Raw genomic sequence first — 15,649 nt, 5'->3', positions numbered from 1 at the left:
GATACTGATCGCCTATAAGTCTCTGCGGTACCCATTATGCCAATCCGCTTTGAGACTCTACATAGGGTCTTCAGTCTTCATCTCAACACCTTTCAGTACTCAGTACACAAGAATATGGCCAACTTTATTGAAGTCTTACTCTCAAGTGTGCTTAACTCATTAAACCTTTTGTATGCTGCAAACACAAAAGTTTCTTTGTCATTTTTCCTTTTTTACCGACGGTAACAGACGCTTTTGATTCTAAAGTCCCTTTACTTTTTGTTGCTTTTGTTTTGTTCTTTCTTTTACCTCTTAGCTTGCTGCGGGATTCTAATAATTGAGAGGAAGGCAGGACTGCGGGTACACCTCAGTTTTTAACCATAGTGATGCAAACAACAAGTGGGATGGACAGTTGGTACGAGCATCCATTATTCACTTTTCTAACATTTACCCCGACGTGTGCGAGGCAGGAGAAAAAAATCTGTCGAATATTAAATCTCGAGATTCCCTCGTTATGATATACGTGGTACTTTCACCATGCAATCTTGTTAATCCTAACTTTCGTGTTTGAGGCTCGTGTTTCTCTGGAGTTTTTTTTTACTCCGAGCTGGACATTGTGTTCTCGAAATGCATGTTCTCAGAACGTACGTTTCAAAAAAAAAAAAAAAATCATGTTGCTTCTGTTTCATGTGATATAATATAATAATTGATCATATTCTTGAATGTTATATTCAAACGCTAGATGTGATCATACGGTTTTCTAGAAAAAATTGCAATATTCTTGAAAGATGAGATATATTTCAAGATCATGCATTCAAATGTAAGGAATGTCTGGCTTCCTCCGGTCTCAATCCCGGAAAGAATGACTTTAGGAGGTGTTTGGATGACAATCAGAAACCGGGAGACAACACATGGTTTTGCCTTAAAACTGGGTTTCGTAGAGGGTTTGGATGACATTAAAACTGGGTTTTGTCGAAACCTGGTTTTCATGGAAGGCATGAGGAACTACTTCTAAACCAAGTTTTTCGCTTGTCATCCAAACTTCGAAACCAAGTTCTACAAAACTAGGTTTTTAGTCAGGTTTTTCAAAACTAGGTTTTCACAAAACCAAGTTTTTTGAAGGTGCCATCCAAACGCACCTTTAAAGGCATGCCTAGAAAGGCGTTTTACACGCAAAGCACTCCGAAACTCCTTTTTTGGCCGGCTCAAGTGGCACGAAAGCACTAATTTCATAACCTATGTTTTCCAAAACTCATTAAGAAAATGATTTTTACAAAAACAAAGTTTCTTGAAAAAAAAAAAATCATTTCAATCTGTTGTCCAATTGCTACCTTAGACTTCAAAGGGAAGCCCATGTCTATTTTAGATTCTCTTTCTTTTTTTCATCGAATCATTTGTCTGTCATGATTTCCTAGCTTATAGCATGTCATTCATTATTCTAGCGGTTCAAATTTGGCTGCATTGAAGCTTCATTTTTGACATTTTCTATAAAAAAAAATACAAATTCCCTATAGAAGGCTGTTTTTCACTTTAACCTATAAAGTTCATGAACGCTTGTCCCTTTCATTTGGTATAAAAGTTTCTTATTTTTCACACTTTTGGATAGGGCCCTAGTGATTGTATAACTCCATAATAATGGCAATCATCTTGTCATAGACTCTTGATCTAGAGGTTGGAAGCAATAGCTACAGCAGATGATTATGACTCACCAACTAACATTACGTATAGGGAATGCAATTTTCATATCATTTTCTCTTTGAAGCGTTTGAATGCCTTAAATCTCCTAAAAGAAGTTAGAATGTGTTTACCCAATTAGGGTTACAAACTGGTTGTCTTATATGGTAGCTTTCTTCTTTTGCCCTGCAAAATCAAACCCAGATCGGATGGGTCGGCCCGGGTTCAGTCCATTGGTCCAAGTTCAGTCCATAAATGCCCTTAGATGTGTGTGATGCAAGGGTTTGAACCACATGCAGTCGCACAAAATTCATATACTTACATATTAGTTGGCTCCAAAGATACCTTGAAGAAGCCAACTTCCCTTCGTCCGGCTCTGAGTTTTAGGGCAGCTTCGAGACTTGGGTGGACTTACATTTGCTCATTTGAACCTGAGAATAGTGCTTGTTGCCGTTTATAATCCGTAATAATAACACTCTTAGGAATCAAACTGATCACCAAACTTTTACTAACCCACGGCCTGACCAGCTATGTTATGCCCATCGGAACTGCTTATTTATATCTAGTGGCGCTCAATCATTTTACTAAGTATGTGAAGGGTCTTTCTCAACTAAAAAGTTTTTGCTTCACCACTGATGTCATGCTAGGTTTGTCTAAGGACTTGAGGTTGAAATTATGCAAAGAATTCATTAATCAAAGAGGATCAAAAGGCGAAAAGTTTAGTGATGAAACTTTTTAGATATGCAAGTAAATAGTGCATCCAGCAAGCTGTCTTCAATGAAACTCTAGTTTGAGCCTAGCAGATATTGAGCTTAGCTCAACTAAGCTCGAGCTAACTCAAGCAAAACTTGAATTCAGAAATATCTTCCATGTATGTAAATTAAGTTTGGGATAGACCTAATTTTGGGTGTCTTCTAAAACTAAAGGGTGTGAACAGTTGCCCACGCCAGCAACAAAAATTTTTATTTATTTTTGCATATTTTTACATAGATTTCTTATAATTATTTACTTATTTATATATATTGTGTCCCTTCAAAAATAATTTTTTTTATAAAAGTGTTCCATAGTCAAAAAATTCTAACTCCGCCATTGACCACATGTTATTTGTTAAGGCATTGCATATGCGACCATAAAATGTATTCACCGCACTAGGTATTACCAAGGCACCTTTTGCATAATAAAAAACAAGGAAAAAAAGGAAAATGTTATCCCCTCAAAATCATTTTCACCAAAATATCACAATAAGAAATCAATTAATCCTCTCCTTTTCTGCATTAAATAATGGTACCCAACGTTTTGGATATTTTCCATTTAGACCCCAACATGACTCATACCAAACCCACTGGTGCCTTTATTTGATGACAAGAACAAGAAGACTAATTTAATATTCTGTCCGGACCCCTTTAAGTTCGGTCAGTACGTGGAATCCGCTACAATTTATGAACCTTGGTCCAATTCAAGTTGGATAATATGGCAGAGCCAGATATCTATATACAAAAATACGCCTAAGCTTCGTGAATTAGCAGAAAACAAACTCTTGTTTCAATATTTTATCATTTAACTGCCTACTTATTGTGTTATATATCTTAATTCAAGCGTCTAATTAATCTAAAACATTCAGGCATGAAAGAGTTTTTGATATTTCTCTTGAAATATTCAAAAATTTTCATGGACCACCTCTTTGTGGAGGGGGGCCACGTTCAAATAAAAAAAAAATAAAAGCTTTAAAATTAAATAGCTAAACATTAAACAACATAACCTAGTTGGTCGATCGGATTGCAAGCAAAAAGACAAGTCTTTAGTTAATTTTCCTGATCGTTGTGACTATTTTTTAAATGGCAGGTTGTGGTATTCAAGTAGAGATACACCGCTACCATAGGGGCAAAGCTAAGAGGGGTTCGCATGGGCTTTGGCTCCACTTCAATTTTTTTTAAATTATATATAAATTTTTAAAAAATTTACTTGTTTTATACAAAAATTTAAAAAAATAATATTTGATTTCATATTAAAATTTAAAAACTTTAATTTGCCATTTCTAATAAAAAATTTCTATCTCCACCCACCATCTTTACCACGAAACAGTCCTAGACCCCAATGGTAGTATCATCATTAGTATTGACTCCCGAGTTTATTGGTCTGCTGACTAATTACTTAGAACCAATTAGAAACAAGTTTAAATGATTAAAACTGCAAAAAAAAAAAAAAATCTTTGAACGCGTATGAGCGCCACCCGATCCGATACAGGGACTCAAGCGTACGTTGAAGTGTATCCAAAACCAACCGTATAATATACGAGCATGTTTCACCGTATTCGTACTCGCAGAAAACGACAAAACTCGATGAATGATGCTGCGATTGAATTATGATGACTGTCCCGTGTGTTCAGACAGCCTTCAATTCCTCGCCAATTAATCGCCGTTTCAAGAAAGACGGCAAATGGCGGACGGCCCTGCCATGCTTCTGCCAGTTCCCTTGGCTGGTAACGGGATATTAACCCAAAGGCCAGGACGACCGAGCTCAGTGGGTTCGCGACTTAGCCCGATGGCTCGGACCAAGCTAGATCTCTTAACAAGCGAAGCCCGATGAATCGAGTCGAGCGGAGTCGTGTTGAGTCAAGGTCCGGCGAACGGGCTGTCACATGAAACATGTCATTTCATCAAATTAATTAAAGTCTTAAACTATATCTAATTAAAATGATAAATGTTATATTTAATTAGGCGAAGCTCAGTCGTATGAGTTGAAACGAGTTCTAACTCGTGGTCCTAACCATGGTTAACCGTGAAGTGGCCCTGGGTCCCGCTCTTCTTCTGGCAACATAATGACAGTTAACGGACGTTAACGGACCGTCGGGAACATCATTGGAGCGTGCTCGTCGTTTGCCTGCCATGTCGCCTAACCATGGTTAGTTAACTCTGGTTAACTTCTCCCTTTTTCTCTTTTTCGTCGTCAATTGTCAAATATATAAAAGTTTTTTCTTCAGTTTCTTCTGCATGGAGCTACTTAAAATCTGGACACGTGGACGGTTGAAGATTGAGATTCCCCTTGATGTTTGTGGCCTAGATCGACGGTCTTAACTCCTCGTCCGTACGAGGGTGGCCAGGGGACGTGGGGCCCAGACACGTGGAGGAGGAATCGGAAAGTACCGGATCAGAGAGGTTTTTCTGTTCGTTCCTGCTCATAGCCTTCGGAATGCCCAGAATGACACTGATGTCCTTCGAGTCTGACTATGGGTCTGGATCTTGTTTGTTGATCCATAATTTTGGGACTACAGCCCAAGTAATTTTCTACAGACCACAAAGTTGGATTTCCTTTTTTTTTGTTTTTTCTCTCAAAGATTTTTTTTTAATAGATAACGAATTTTTGTTAACTAATTTCACGAAAATAGAGGTTACCAAGTTATGTATCTTCTACAAAACTTAGTTAAGGGCGTTTCAGTCATTTGGTTGGAGTCCATTTCATTTAATTAGAGCCATCCATTTCAAGCAGATAAATTTTTAAAATAAAAACACAAAAAAAAAATCATGAATTAATAATATAACATAATGATGAGAATACTTACCATTTTTTTCAATATATATATATATATTCGAAAGACTCTGGCCTTGCAATAATTGCCGCACGGTGTCCCCCTTTCAAGTGCGACGAAAAATTCCTTATCATATGTCTCACTTTAAAATGGAAAGTCTGAAAGGGGAAACGAAAAGGCTGAACGTATGGCAAATATTTTACTATCTTGTGCTTATGCAGTGGTCTCCTGTGCATGTCACGTGTTTGACATGTACGATGTCTCCTCTTCCCGAATACCGTGGGAATGTGAGCAGAGTTTGCGCTTCAATTTGATTCGATTCGTTACCCTATTCAACAGTGTGACCAGTAAATTTTCATTTAAAATCATTTACTTCAATTTTATTTCTAAAGGATTTGATATATTATATTATTGTAAGCATTTTTTATTACTTTAATTCGATGTTTGAGGACTATATGATTCATTTCAATTGGTGAGTTGGCCGATCCAGTGAATTAGTAGCTTTGTCGATTCCCTATGAATTGAATGCAGCCACACTGGTAGATTTTAATGTAGTTTATTTAATGTGGTCACTTAAGTGTTTAAATCATTATAAGCTTCACTTTTTTAAGTTTTCATGTGAATATAAAAGTACTATACAGCTGCATTATTTAAGCCAACGTCCAATTTTGGACTTTTTTTTTTTGGCATATAATTTAAGAAGCATTTTTCAGTTTCTAACAAGAGTCACACTTATGATGTAAACCCTAAGAATGGCTTCATTATATATATATATAATAGTTTTTACTTCTAATATATATTTTATTCTTATCCGTTTTGGTGACATTAGAAATAGACGAACAGTATAATTTAGCGAATGACAATATTGCAAAAAATGTAATTTTGCATTTTCTGTTTCTCTGGCTAATAGAAGTTAAATTCGTGCCTTCATCAGAATATTTTCCACAACGCACAAAATATATCCAGCCGTCCGGTCGAAGGACGGATAATAGATATGAACACTTACACACAACTAAATAAGCAGCTTCATGGATTTCTCCGGTCATCTGGATGTCGGAGAGAGACTCCAAACGATTGAGGATCACCAACAGAGATGCAATCTTCAAATTCAAGTAGTCATCAACGGATAAGTAATCTTCAAATTCAGAGCACTGCTCTAGGCAAGGATCAGTGCGGCTGCGGCCATCAGGATCGCCATCAACCCCAGGGTCCGGTAGATCTCCACAGCGGCTCCTTTGCTCGAGCTGGTAATTCCAAGCGCCGAATCCGGTTGCAAATCATCCGCTACACCTGACGATGCGTGTTCCACGTCGAACAACTTCGAAGCGGTGGAATTTGATGGCAGTCCCAGAACATCTACAAATCACGTGGTAGGCACCTTAGATTTCATTTCACGCAGCTTCTGGTTCTTGATCATGGAACAAGAAAACCGAAATTTTTGACGACCAATCGGTCGAGGAGGAGGAAGACGAACCTGGACAGTCGGAGATGCCATGAGGGACGCCACAGAGCTTCGGCGCTTGCAGCAGCTGCATGTGGTGGGGCGAGTAAAGGGACGAAGATTTAATGCTGGTTTGCAGGAGGAAGGAGCACAGGCATTGCGGCCAGTATGGTTTCACGGCCCTGAACGATCCGCAGCAATCTTCGTCCGGCTTCTGGCCGTCGTCGGCGACGAATTTGCAGGGTCCCAAGAGGTTCATAGGAACTTGGCAATTTATCAGCATTTCACGCAAGTCGGAGTAGGCGGATGCTGAGGAAACAAGAAGCAGTAGGAGCAAGGCCAAGGTTGCAGTTGCAGCCATGTCTGCAGCCTGTGCTGATGGTTGGCACCCTGCTCTTGCCTCTTCCCCGGTTGCTTCCTCCTCCTCCTTCTTTTTCCTCTTTTTCTTTGGTCCTGCAATTGCTGAGGGCTGGCCATGCATTTTATAGAGAGTGGTTGGGCAAGAAATGATGAGCCATTCAATGAAGATGGAGAGAGGGATAAGAGGTTCCTTTTTTTAGGCAAATTCAAGTTGGAAAACTGCCTTGCGACTCCATTAAAGGTCACATTATTCATAAACTTGTCCGATTTTAGCCATTCCAGCAACTATCTGGTGAAAATCTTAGCCAATTCTAAAAATGGGATGTGATTTGCAGTCTAACTGGTGCGCTCAACAATATCACAGGTGGGTTTTGGGATTTTCCACTCCAAAATTTTCTTTTCTGTGATTCATCTCAACATAGGATTAGGAAAGTGATTTTCCACAGCTTCCAACTAGATTTTCTAAAGAAAGGCCGTCGCTTGAACGACACCCAAACCATGGTAGCCTCTCATTGACCACAGCCCTCTATAAAACGCAGACGCCTCCCCATGAATCCAACACCACAAGAAAAACAAGGAAAGAAGATCGGTTGCCGGTCTAAGAAAAAGGGGAGGAAGGAGGAAGGAGGAGGAGACAGGCAGCTGTAAGCATGGACAGAAGCATGGTGCTGTTGGCGCTGCTGCTGCTTCTTGTCTCCTCTGCATCTGCCTTAGATGCTCAAGGTGAGCTAGAAGACTGCATAAACTCTCTAGAGATCCTGTCGCCGTGCGAAGCAGTCAATGCGAGAGGCGGGATGCCGTCGACGGACTGCTGCGGCTCCTACAAGATTCTGAAACGCTACTGGCCCCTTTGCCTGTGCACGTTCCTCAGGGAAGCCGCCATTAAATCTTCCGACTACTACTCCGATCACCATGCCGACCTCTACCAGGCAGCCCAGATTTGCGGCGTCCCGCACGCCGTCACAGACTGTCCAGGCACGTCTTCTTGATCCTCATACTTTGCACCTTTCATATAGTATCCTCTGCTGTCAAAATGCCATTAATTTACAGCATAGAGATCCGGAGCAATGACAATTGCACCAATCTTTTGAACTTTTTTTTTTTTTAATTGTTGCCAAAGAGTTTTAATCATGCAGATATCGCCCAGATCGAAAACCTCGAAATTTACACTTGAATCAGGAACTGCCCAAAAGATATATATATATATTAAAGATTCTAATGTGCTTATGGTATGTTTTCCAGCGGTATTGGGGCTGCCACCGGATTCGGATGATGCACAAATGTTTAAGTTGGAAAATACGCATCTGAATGTGTCGGCGGATGCACCAGCGGGATTGAGCTCTTCGCTTAAAGAGAGTCGTGGAGAGAGCAGCCTGAAGACCTATGGGCTTGGATCCATGGTAAGCTTGATGGGAGCTGTTGCATGGGCGCTAGCCTAAGACCAGGCATGAACTAGCTGAGCCAAGACATCCATGGCGATCTTCAGTTCCTCCATCTCTTTTATGTGTGTCCTCATTGCTGTCAATCTCAATGGTTTGAAAATGAAAAATACAAAGGACTTGTTCCAATCCTCTTTTTCAGATCCCATTTTCTCAGTGGTGCCTCTCTTTCCATTCTATCTTTCCTTTTTCTTACATTGTAATTGGTTTTCGTCTTAATTTCAACAAGATAACCCTTTAGGAGGCGTCATTGGTTCAGATGTTGTCCAATATCCAAATTATCAGCTAAATCTGATCCGCCAAACTTGAAAAGAAGTTAAGTTCCAGTCTGGTTAACAATCGAATTTGAATTCAGCACATACGGGATGTTCTTACTAGTTCACTTTAAAGGAGGCTCTCAACCAAGCGGTAAGATGAAATATTCTTCATGCTCACCCGAAACTCACCCTAGAAGAGACTCGCTTCTCATGGAAATTAGACGAGGGGATAAGGTGTATAACTACTTGAGTCATGTCGAATCCAGCGTTTGAATCCGACTTAACTGGATTTGGTGAAAAGCTGAATTCAGATCCATCTAACTAGTATGTAAATGGGTTTGGATCTTTAGCGGATGAGTCAGATATCCAAACTCAGAAACAAAATATTTGGTGTATGGTCGTAAAGCAGCATATATATTAAATCTGACACCAATTATAGATCAGATACAGAAATTTGTTTTTACAAAAAATTTTACTGTTGGTGCAAAAAAATCGTATACATACACGAGTATAGTATGGTGCATATAACCAGCTTCTTCGTCATTTCATCCCAAATCATGATACTAAAACCCTTTTCAGATCCATTCCGGATATTTGCAAGTTTAAGATATAACGGGATGAACTTTTGTAATTTAGAAAGCACACCTATCCCACTCTCTAACTCACTCTTCCACCCTCTCCCTGTTCCTTTTTCAGATCGCTTGTGTCATTTCAATAGAAGAAAAACCATTTTGTTTGGGAGACTAACTTGGAATGCTTAAGAAAAACCTAAGCATGGTTTTATTGCAATACCTATAGATCATGGATGAATCTGTCAATGCCCCATTAAGCAAGGATTAATATAGAGAAACTCAAAAACAGACATATATGAAACAAGTAAATTGGGAAATAACAAGCAAACAAGCAGGGAATGATATGCAGACTAGTATTATGTGATGTAAAATCAGTGACTAGAGTTGTTGTATATAGAAAGAAAATTTGAAGTATGACTTATAAAGCAAGAAGATAATAGAAAATAATTAAGCTAAAAAAGAAGAATGATAAGGAGACAGCTTGACAGATTATCTAAAGGCATATCTAAGACTTGAATTGGTCTAAAAAGGCATATTTTTAGAAATGATTAAGTTAAAAAAAATGTGTGTTTTTTTTTTAAAAACGCATTAACAACGAAAAAAGTAAAGTCAATTGAATAAAATGATAAAAAATACCCTTTTTGAAGAAAAAAACTAAAAAAGAAAAAACACATACCTTTTTTAATCAAACGCAAAGTTACATTAGAACATTAGCTCGGACTGAGTCATGACAAGCTCGTGTAACTTGAACTCGACTCGTTTATTTGATGAGGTTTAGCTCAAGCTCTAGCTGGACTCATTTATCAAACAAGTCAAGCTTAGACGAACGAGTTCGAGTTCAAGTTGGACCTGAGTTGGCTCCACTCATCATACGTACTTATCTACGGTCTATCCTTCAAAGCACGAACTTTAAGCCAGATTGAAAATTCAGTGGTTACAATGCTTAATGTTTTTTTAGTGATCAGAAAACCAGCGGCAGCTGATTTCAATTCTTTATATATTGGGGAATTGAAATCAACCGGCTGTCAAATGGTACGAGATGACAAAATACTTACGGCTAAAAGTGTTCTGCCATAGGAGCGTTGGCAACGGTTTATGGTGTTTTAAGATGGTTTACGTTACTTTTTAATAGCACTTTTAAATATTTAGCTATCCATGAACATTAGCCGGTTGTGAGGTTATGCCTAGAATGAAAAAAAATCATAAAAAACTCATTGCTTAGATTTGATTTTACAGGCCAAAAAAGTTATTGCAATCATGTTATTTTTTTAAAACCATTTCGAAAGAGTGATATGTACATTCAGTTTCTGTGACTTCTTTAATCAGTGGCGGAGTTACGTGGTAACTAGTGTCTCTTAAAATTTCTTTATTTTTTAAGGTGATTTTTTAAAAATTTATCCTTAGATCTATACAAATGCCCCAGCAGATATGAGTATTTCTAAACGTTCCAACACTCTGTGCATGCATGCTTTACTTTTCATACAAATAATTGCACAAACAAATACAGATTAAGCACTCGAATTTATATTAAGTAAAGCAGAGGTGTATTTCATCCTGCCACCCAACAAGAAAGCCGAAACACTCAACTCGAATTTATGTTAAGCAAATCAGAGGTGTATTTCATCCTGCGACCCAACAAGAAAGCCGAAACAACACTCAAACTTATATGATGAGAAGAAAACGAATTAGATGCCCAAATCATGCACTAGAATTTCTGGACATGATCCATTTCTAACTAAGATCTTGTAACGCTTGAAAAACTTGCGTGGAATTGGTTGAACTGGATTTGGGTAGCCAGGATCAAACCCTTGAACCTAAAAACAGCATGTAAATTCAACGATAGGCGTCAGGCCCTGATCCAAAGCATAGATATCTACAGAAGAGGTCCGGTCATTGGTCAAGGTCCAACGGTTCCCCGAAGATCGAACCAGCAAATCCCAACTCAATTTTCCATCTGAAAAGTAGGGGCAATTTTCCGAGCTAAGATTTGCTAAAGAAGGGGAGCAGCCACCGCCTGTCCATCGAAACACCGTCTCCTCTTCTCCCCTCTACAAAAAAGCCAGACCACCGAGATGCATCGGATCGGAGAGCCTCGGGGAGCAAGAGATCTACAGAGGAAATCAAATCACAACACCAGGGAGCAGAGCAAGGAAGATGGCAGCCACGGGCACCTCCTTCCCGGTGGCGGTGCTGCTGCTGCTTCTTGCTGTTGCGCCGGCAACCGCCCAGAGTCCGGAGCCGGAAGAGCTATTCCGCTGCAACATGCCGATGGACCTCTTGAGGTCCTGCAAATACGTGATGCTGGCCGGATCCAAGCCCACCTCGGATTGCTGCGGCTCGCTCAACTTTCTGAAAGACTACTGGCCCCGCTGCCTCTGCAGGTACCTGCAGCTGTCCGGCAACGAGACGTCGCCGGTCTACACGCCGTATTTTCTCGAGGTGATGGCGTCTACCATTGTCTGCAGGATCTCTCATGGCTTCTCGGATTGTCCAGGCATGATTCTTCCTCCTCGACCGCCGCTGCCTTTTCTTCTGCCATTTTTCCAGGAGGGGGTCCTAACCTTGTCGCCTGTTTTTGCAGAGATCTTGGGGCTGTCGCCGAATTCTGATGAAGCGAGCATGTTCCGGATGCATTTGAACGTGCCGCTGCTGTCCGACGCCCCTGCTGGCTCGCCCGTCTCTCCTCAATTCAACGGGGGAGTCGGTTCGGCGAGTTACAGGCTTGGAACTGTTGCAAGCTTCATCGCAGCTGCTGCATGGCTCCTAATATAGCACATTTCCGGCATTTTATCCGGCGCTCTACCGATCAAAGACATTCGAACAAGCCAGAGAAATGCTTCAATTCCTTGCTCATCTATCCTCCCATGTCATTATCCATCGCATTGGTTGATGGTTAAATGGCATCTTAAATATGCTCCCTTGATGTAAAATTTACAGGAAATTAAGAGGAATCCGATCTCCATCCCCCCCGCAGGTTGGTCCCTCATCTTAAATAATGCATAATGCAGATATCCAGAATTATATTTGGGATGGAACCGCTCATTTCGCATGCCCTTTTCGTACCTCTCGTGGCCGCTGATATGAAGAGGAACTAACGGCATCCTATACTAATTATTTTCTTTTAACATTCCCCTTGGCATCACGCTAGATTTGATGTCTACTCTTATTTCAAACTCTTAACATTTCATTTTTTCTAATATCTCTAAAAACACACATCGATATATCAAATGCTTTCCAAAGAGTCATAAAGTTTATATATATATATATATATATTGTGAAGATGTGACTTTTCAACACATATATCAAGCCAGGTCGAGCCCCCAATACCCTGCTCCGTCTAACCCGAGATTTGGATTGTAAATTGAGATTCGGATATGATATAAACTTTTCTTTAATCTTATTCAATTCCGAATTAGATGTGAATTAAACATCAAATTTGCATCAGATTTGGGTTGTAAATTGAGATTCAGATATGGTATAAACTTTTTTTTTTAATCTTATTGGATTCTGAATTCGAATAATATGAATACGTAATGTAGATAATTCCTAATTGAAACGATCAACATAGGATATTATTCTTTTATTTGTTGGCAAATAACCAGATGCTCGAACATGAGATTCCAAATATCGCCATGTCGTGCTTACCCTATGCAAGTAAAACGATGCCTGTGACATTAGTGTCTACTGGACAATGATCTATGAAAATAATTATAGTTCCGGTTTTATTTCTTTGAAAACTGATGCGAAAGAACAAATGCTAGGCAAATATCAATACTTATATGCAGCAAAATGAAGAATATTTTTTATGGACCGGAATTTACACATGTAGACTGGAACCTCGAAACAAATTATGGAAAATAAACGTCTCGTATGATGTAGATAATGAATAAACAGGAACATTATAAAAAATAAAGCATCCCATATGACGTAAATAATGGATAAATAGAAATTAATATGATTCGGATTGTCATTACAAAACTAATTAATAAATTGATGAAAAATACAAAAAAAAATTGTGCAGTAAATTAAAAGCTCAGTCTAGAAAAGCCGTGGAAACATAAGGATTCTTGGCGTTGATATAACTATTGCCCCAATATTTGACAACATAACATGAAACCCAAGCTTCTTCTATTTTCATTTATAGGAATGTCAATATATCCAATATGGATTGGATATCTACCAAACCGTTTCGAAAAAAAAAATATATGAAAGAAAAGTTAATATTTGATTAAGAAATCAGATGAGACTCAGGTTTAACAAATAACATCTTATCAGATTTGGAAGTGGATTCAGATCAGATTTATTTTTAAAGAAATATCCTACACCTAATGTCCTTACGTTTTGAAAATTGACCAATTTTTTAAAATAAAAATAAGCCGGATTAATAATTGGATTTCATATTCATATTCGGATATGACTTTTCTTTGTTTGCATTTGAATCCGAATTCAAATCTAACTATATTACTATCCAAAAAAACATATACAATTAAAGGTATATTCGATTCAAATCCAATCGGTTAACATCCCTAATTCCTCCCGCTTTTGATCCTCCTTTTATTCATATAAACCTCTCTTTATTTCTATGTTCTCTCCCTCTCTTGCGCTTTCTCCTTATAATTTAACTACTTCATCCTTAGAAACTCATCATTCTCAAGGTCCTTAGAAACTCATCATTCTCAAGGTATAAAAAAAGAAAGAAAGAAAAAAAGAAAAAGCAAAGGCCATTTATGAAAAATTACTGGACCGGAAGTACACAATAAATAACTTCTTCAGGTCTGAAGCTCTTACATGAACCATTTTAACCCGAGACAACTTTTTCTGGGCATTTCCATCCGAATTAACAGCGTGGAACTCCGACGTCCAGTACTTGAGCCCCCCTGTTTGATTGGAAACGCCAAAAATAAGCATCAACGTCACTGAATCGCGCACGTCACATGGCGAGACCTCCTGTGTTGGATGCTGCTGGTACGATGATTTTATCGCCTTCACATGGAGCTGACTCTGCCGGCCACCGTTTCCATGTTCACCTCTCCCTATCAATTATTGATGCACGTAGAAATAATTCACCTATACATCTTTCTTTGTAAATTCTTCATTATTAACAAAAACCTTTCCCTTTTTTCTTGGGGAATTTTAAAAACACACCTGAATTCTTTTATATAAATGACAAAAATGGCTCAAAAATATCTATATTTATAATAAGACGTTTTGTAGGGTTTGTGTGGGCAATTGCCCGCTCACAATCTACACTGCCTCCACCCCTTGATCCGGATGCTCCGGCCTATCACATACATAGCCCAATGTTATATAAAAATTTTACATTCCATATAAAAATTTGAAAATTGATATTTCGAGTTATGTTAAAATTTAAAAATTTTAATTCCGCACTTTTCATCAAAAATTTGTAGCTCTGCCCCTGCTAATAACAAAAATATGCCACCTTAGATTGTTTAACTGTAAAATTACCAAAAAGCCCAGGAAAACTTGCTGCTTCAAAAACCTGGCCAAGAGCATCCAAAAGAGTTTTTTTTTTTTCAAAATGACCAAAACACCCATCTCCTAACACAATCAAATAAGGGGCCTCGTGTTACCCGCCGAACATGTAAACCACACACTGATCTAAGTAATAATTTTTTGAATGGTCTTAGTTTGGTGAAAGTACTTTTGCGTGCGTAAAATTACTAAAATTACAAAAATAGTTAAAGGCTGTCACACGAGAAAAGAGATATTATCAATTGAAGCAGAAAAGTTGCTGACTTACTACAAGACATTAGAAGTCGAACAGATAGAAAAAAACAAGAAAGGCCAATAATACAAAGAAGAAATCTTAGTTGGAGGGTCTTTTAGTTATTTCACTTTATAATTAGGTTAAGTTGATATTAATTAGAAGCTTAGATATTATTTCATTATGATATCTCAAATAAAGATGTTTTCTTTGATCACTGCGTTTGTAGGTGCCTTTTAGCATATTAAGCAAATGAGTTAAGAATGATAGGTCAGCTCTTACCAATTATGACATGAAGTCATGACGTTAGGTATGCTGCTAATAATAGTTAAAGTAAAGCTTGAGGAGGGAATTACTAGAAAAATGTCTTTGTGGACTTGTCAATCAAATTTAAATGAAAATGAATCTGTCAATTGCTTTCGAATCATAAACGCATCTTTAGAAAATAAGATGCTCTTAGACAATTGTCAAACCTCTCTGGTCTCTATCCCAAGTCGTTGAAGAGTGAGACTTTCTCAAACAATTTGGTTGAACAAAGTTTCTTGCTAATTGCTATATTGCCTTCAATTTTTTTTCTTTTTTGGTGCAGGTGAGAAAGTGTCTACTGTGAGCGCATTTAACTACCGTTAAATTATCAGCAGCACAACCAAGAGAATCGTGTTTTATTTGCAGGGAT

General features: G+C 38.5%; 3 protein-coding genes across 3 annotated transcripts; 2 read left to right on the top strand and 1 right to left on the bottom strand.

Moving 5' to 3' along the window:
• Nucleotides 1-6,335: 6,335 nt before the first annotated feature.
• LOC116250316 (non-specific lipid transfer protein GPI-anchored 10-like) lies at nucleotides 6,336-7,101 on the bottom strand. The gene is made up of 2 exons (XM_031623953.2): nucleotides 6,654-7,101; nucleotides 6,336-6,535 (listed from the first exon to the last, which is right to left on the bottom strand). The coding sequence occupies exons 1-2, from the start codon at nucleotides 7,099-7,101 to the stop codon at nucleotides 6,336-6,338; spliced, it is 648 nt and encodes a 215-aa protein (XP_031479813.1).
• Nucleotides 7,102-7,630: 529 nt separating this feature from the next.
• On the top strand, nucleotides 7,631-8,560 carry LOC116250325 (non-specific lipid transfer protein GPI-anchored 13-like). Its single transcript, XM_031623958.2, has 2 exons — nucleotides 7,631-7,955; nucleotides 8,223-8,560. The coding sequence occupies exons 1-2, from the start codon at nucleotides 7,631-7,633 to the stop codon at nucleotides 8,417-8,419; spliced, it is 522 nt and encodes a 173-aa protein (XP_031479818.1). The 3' UTR covers nucleotides 8,420-8,560.
• A 2,301-nt stretch (nucleotides 8,561-10,861) lies between these two features.
• LOC116265765 (non-specific lipid transfer protein GPI-anchored 13-like) lies at nucleotides 10,862-12,278 on the top strand. Its single transcript, XM_031646650.2, has 2 exons — nucleotides 10,862-11,742; nucleotides 11,830-12,278. Exons 1-2 carry the CDS (start codon nucleotides 11,403-11,405, stop codon nucleotides 12,018-12,020), a joined length of 531 nt encoding a protein of 176 aa, XP_031502510.1. The 5' UTR covers nucleotides 10,862-11,402; the 3' UTR covers nucleotides 12,021-12,278.
• The last annotated feature ends 3,371 nt before the right edge of the window (nucleotides 12,279-15,649 follow it).

The sequence above is a fragment of the Nymphaea colorata genome, chromosome 1 (genome assembly GCF_008831285.2).
Source record: "Nymphaea colorata isolate Beijing-Zhang1983 chromosome 1, ASM883128v2, whole genome shotgun sequence".
Classification (NCBI taxonomy): domain Eukaryota; kingdom Viridiplantae; phylum Streptophyta; class Magnoliopsida; order Nymphaeales; family Nymphaeaceae; genus Nymphaea; species Nymphaea colorata.
Note: the sequence above shows the minus strand (reverse complement) of the source record. Positions and strands in the feature narration are given on the sequence as shown.

Excerpts from the sequence above, each read along its gene's own strand:
- LOC116250316 (XM_031623953.2), bottom strand. The coding sequence starts at position 7,101 with ATGCATGGCCAGCCCTCAGCAATTGCAGGACCAAAGAAAAAGAGGAAA. Across the intron at positions 6,536-6,653 it reads TGGCATCTCCGACTGTCCAG|ATGTTCTGGGACTGCCATCA; the intron begins GTTCGTCTTCCT and ends CGTGATTTGTAG.
- LOC116265765 (XM_031646650.2), top strand. The coding sequence starts at position 11,403 with ATGGCAGCCACGGGCACCTCCTTCCCGGTGGCGGTGCTGCTGCTGCTT. Across the intron at positions 11,743-11,829 it reads TGGCTTCTCGGATTGTCCAG|AGATCTTGGGGCTGTCGCCG; the intron begins GCATGATTCTTC and ends CTGTTTTTGCAG.
- LOC116250325 (XM_031623958.2), top strand. The coding sequence starts at position 7,631 with ATGGACAGAAGCATGGTGCTGTTGGCGCTGCTGCTGCTTCTTGTCTCC. Across the intron at positions 7,956-8,222 it reads CGCCGTCACAGACTGTCCAG|CGGTATTGGGGCTGCCACCG; the intron begins GCACGTCTTCTT and ends TATGTTTTCCAG.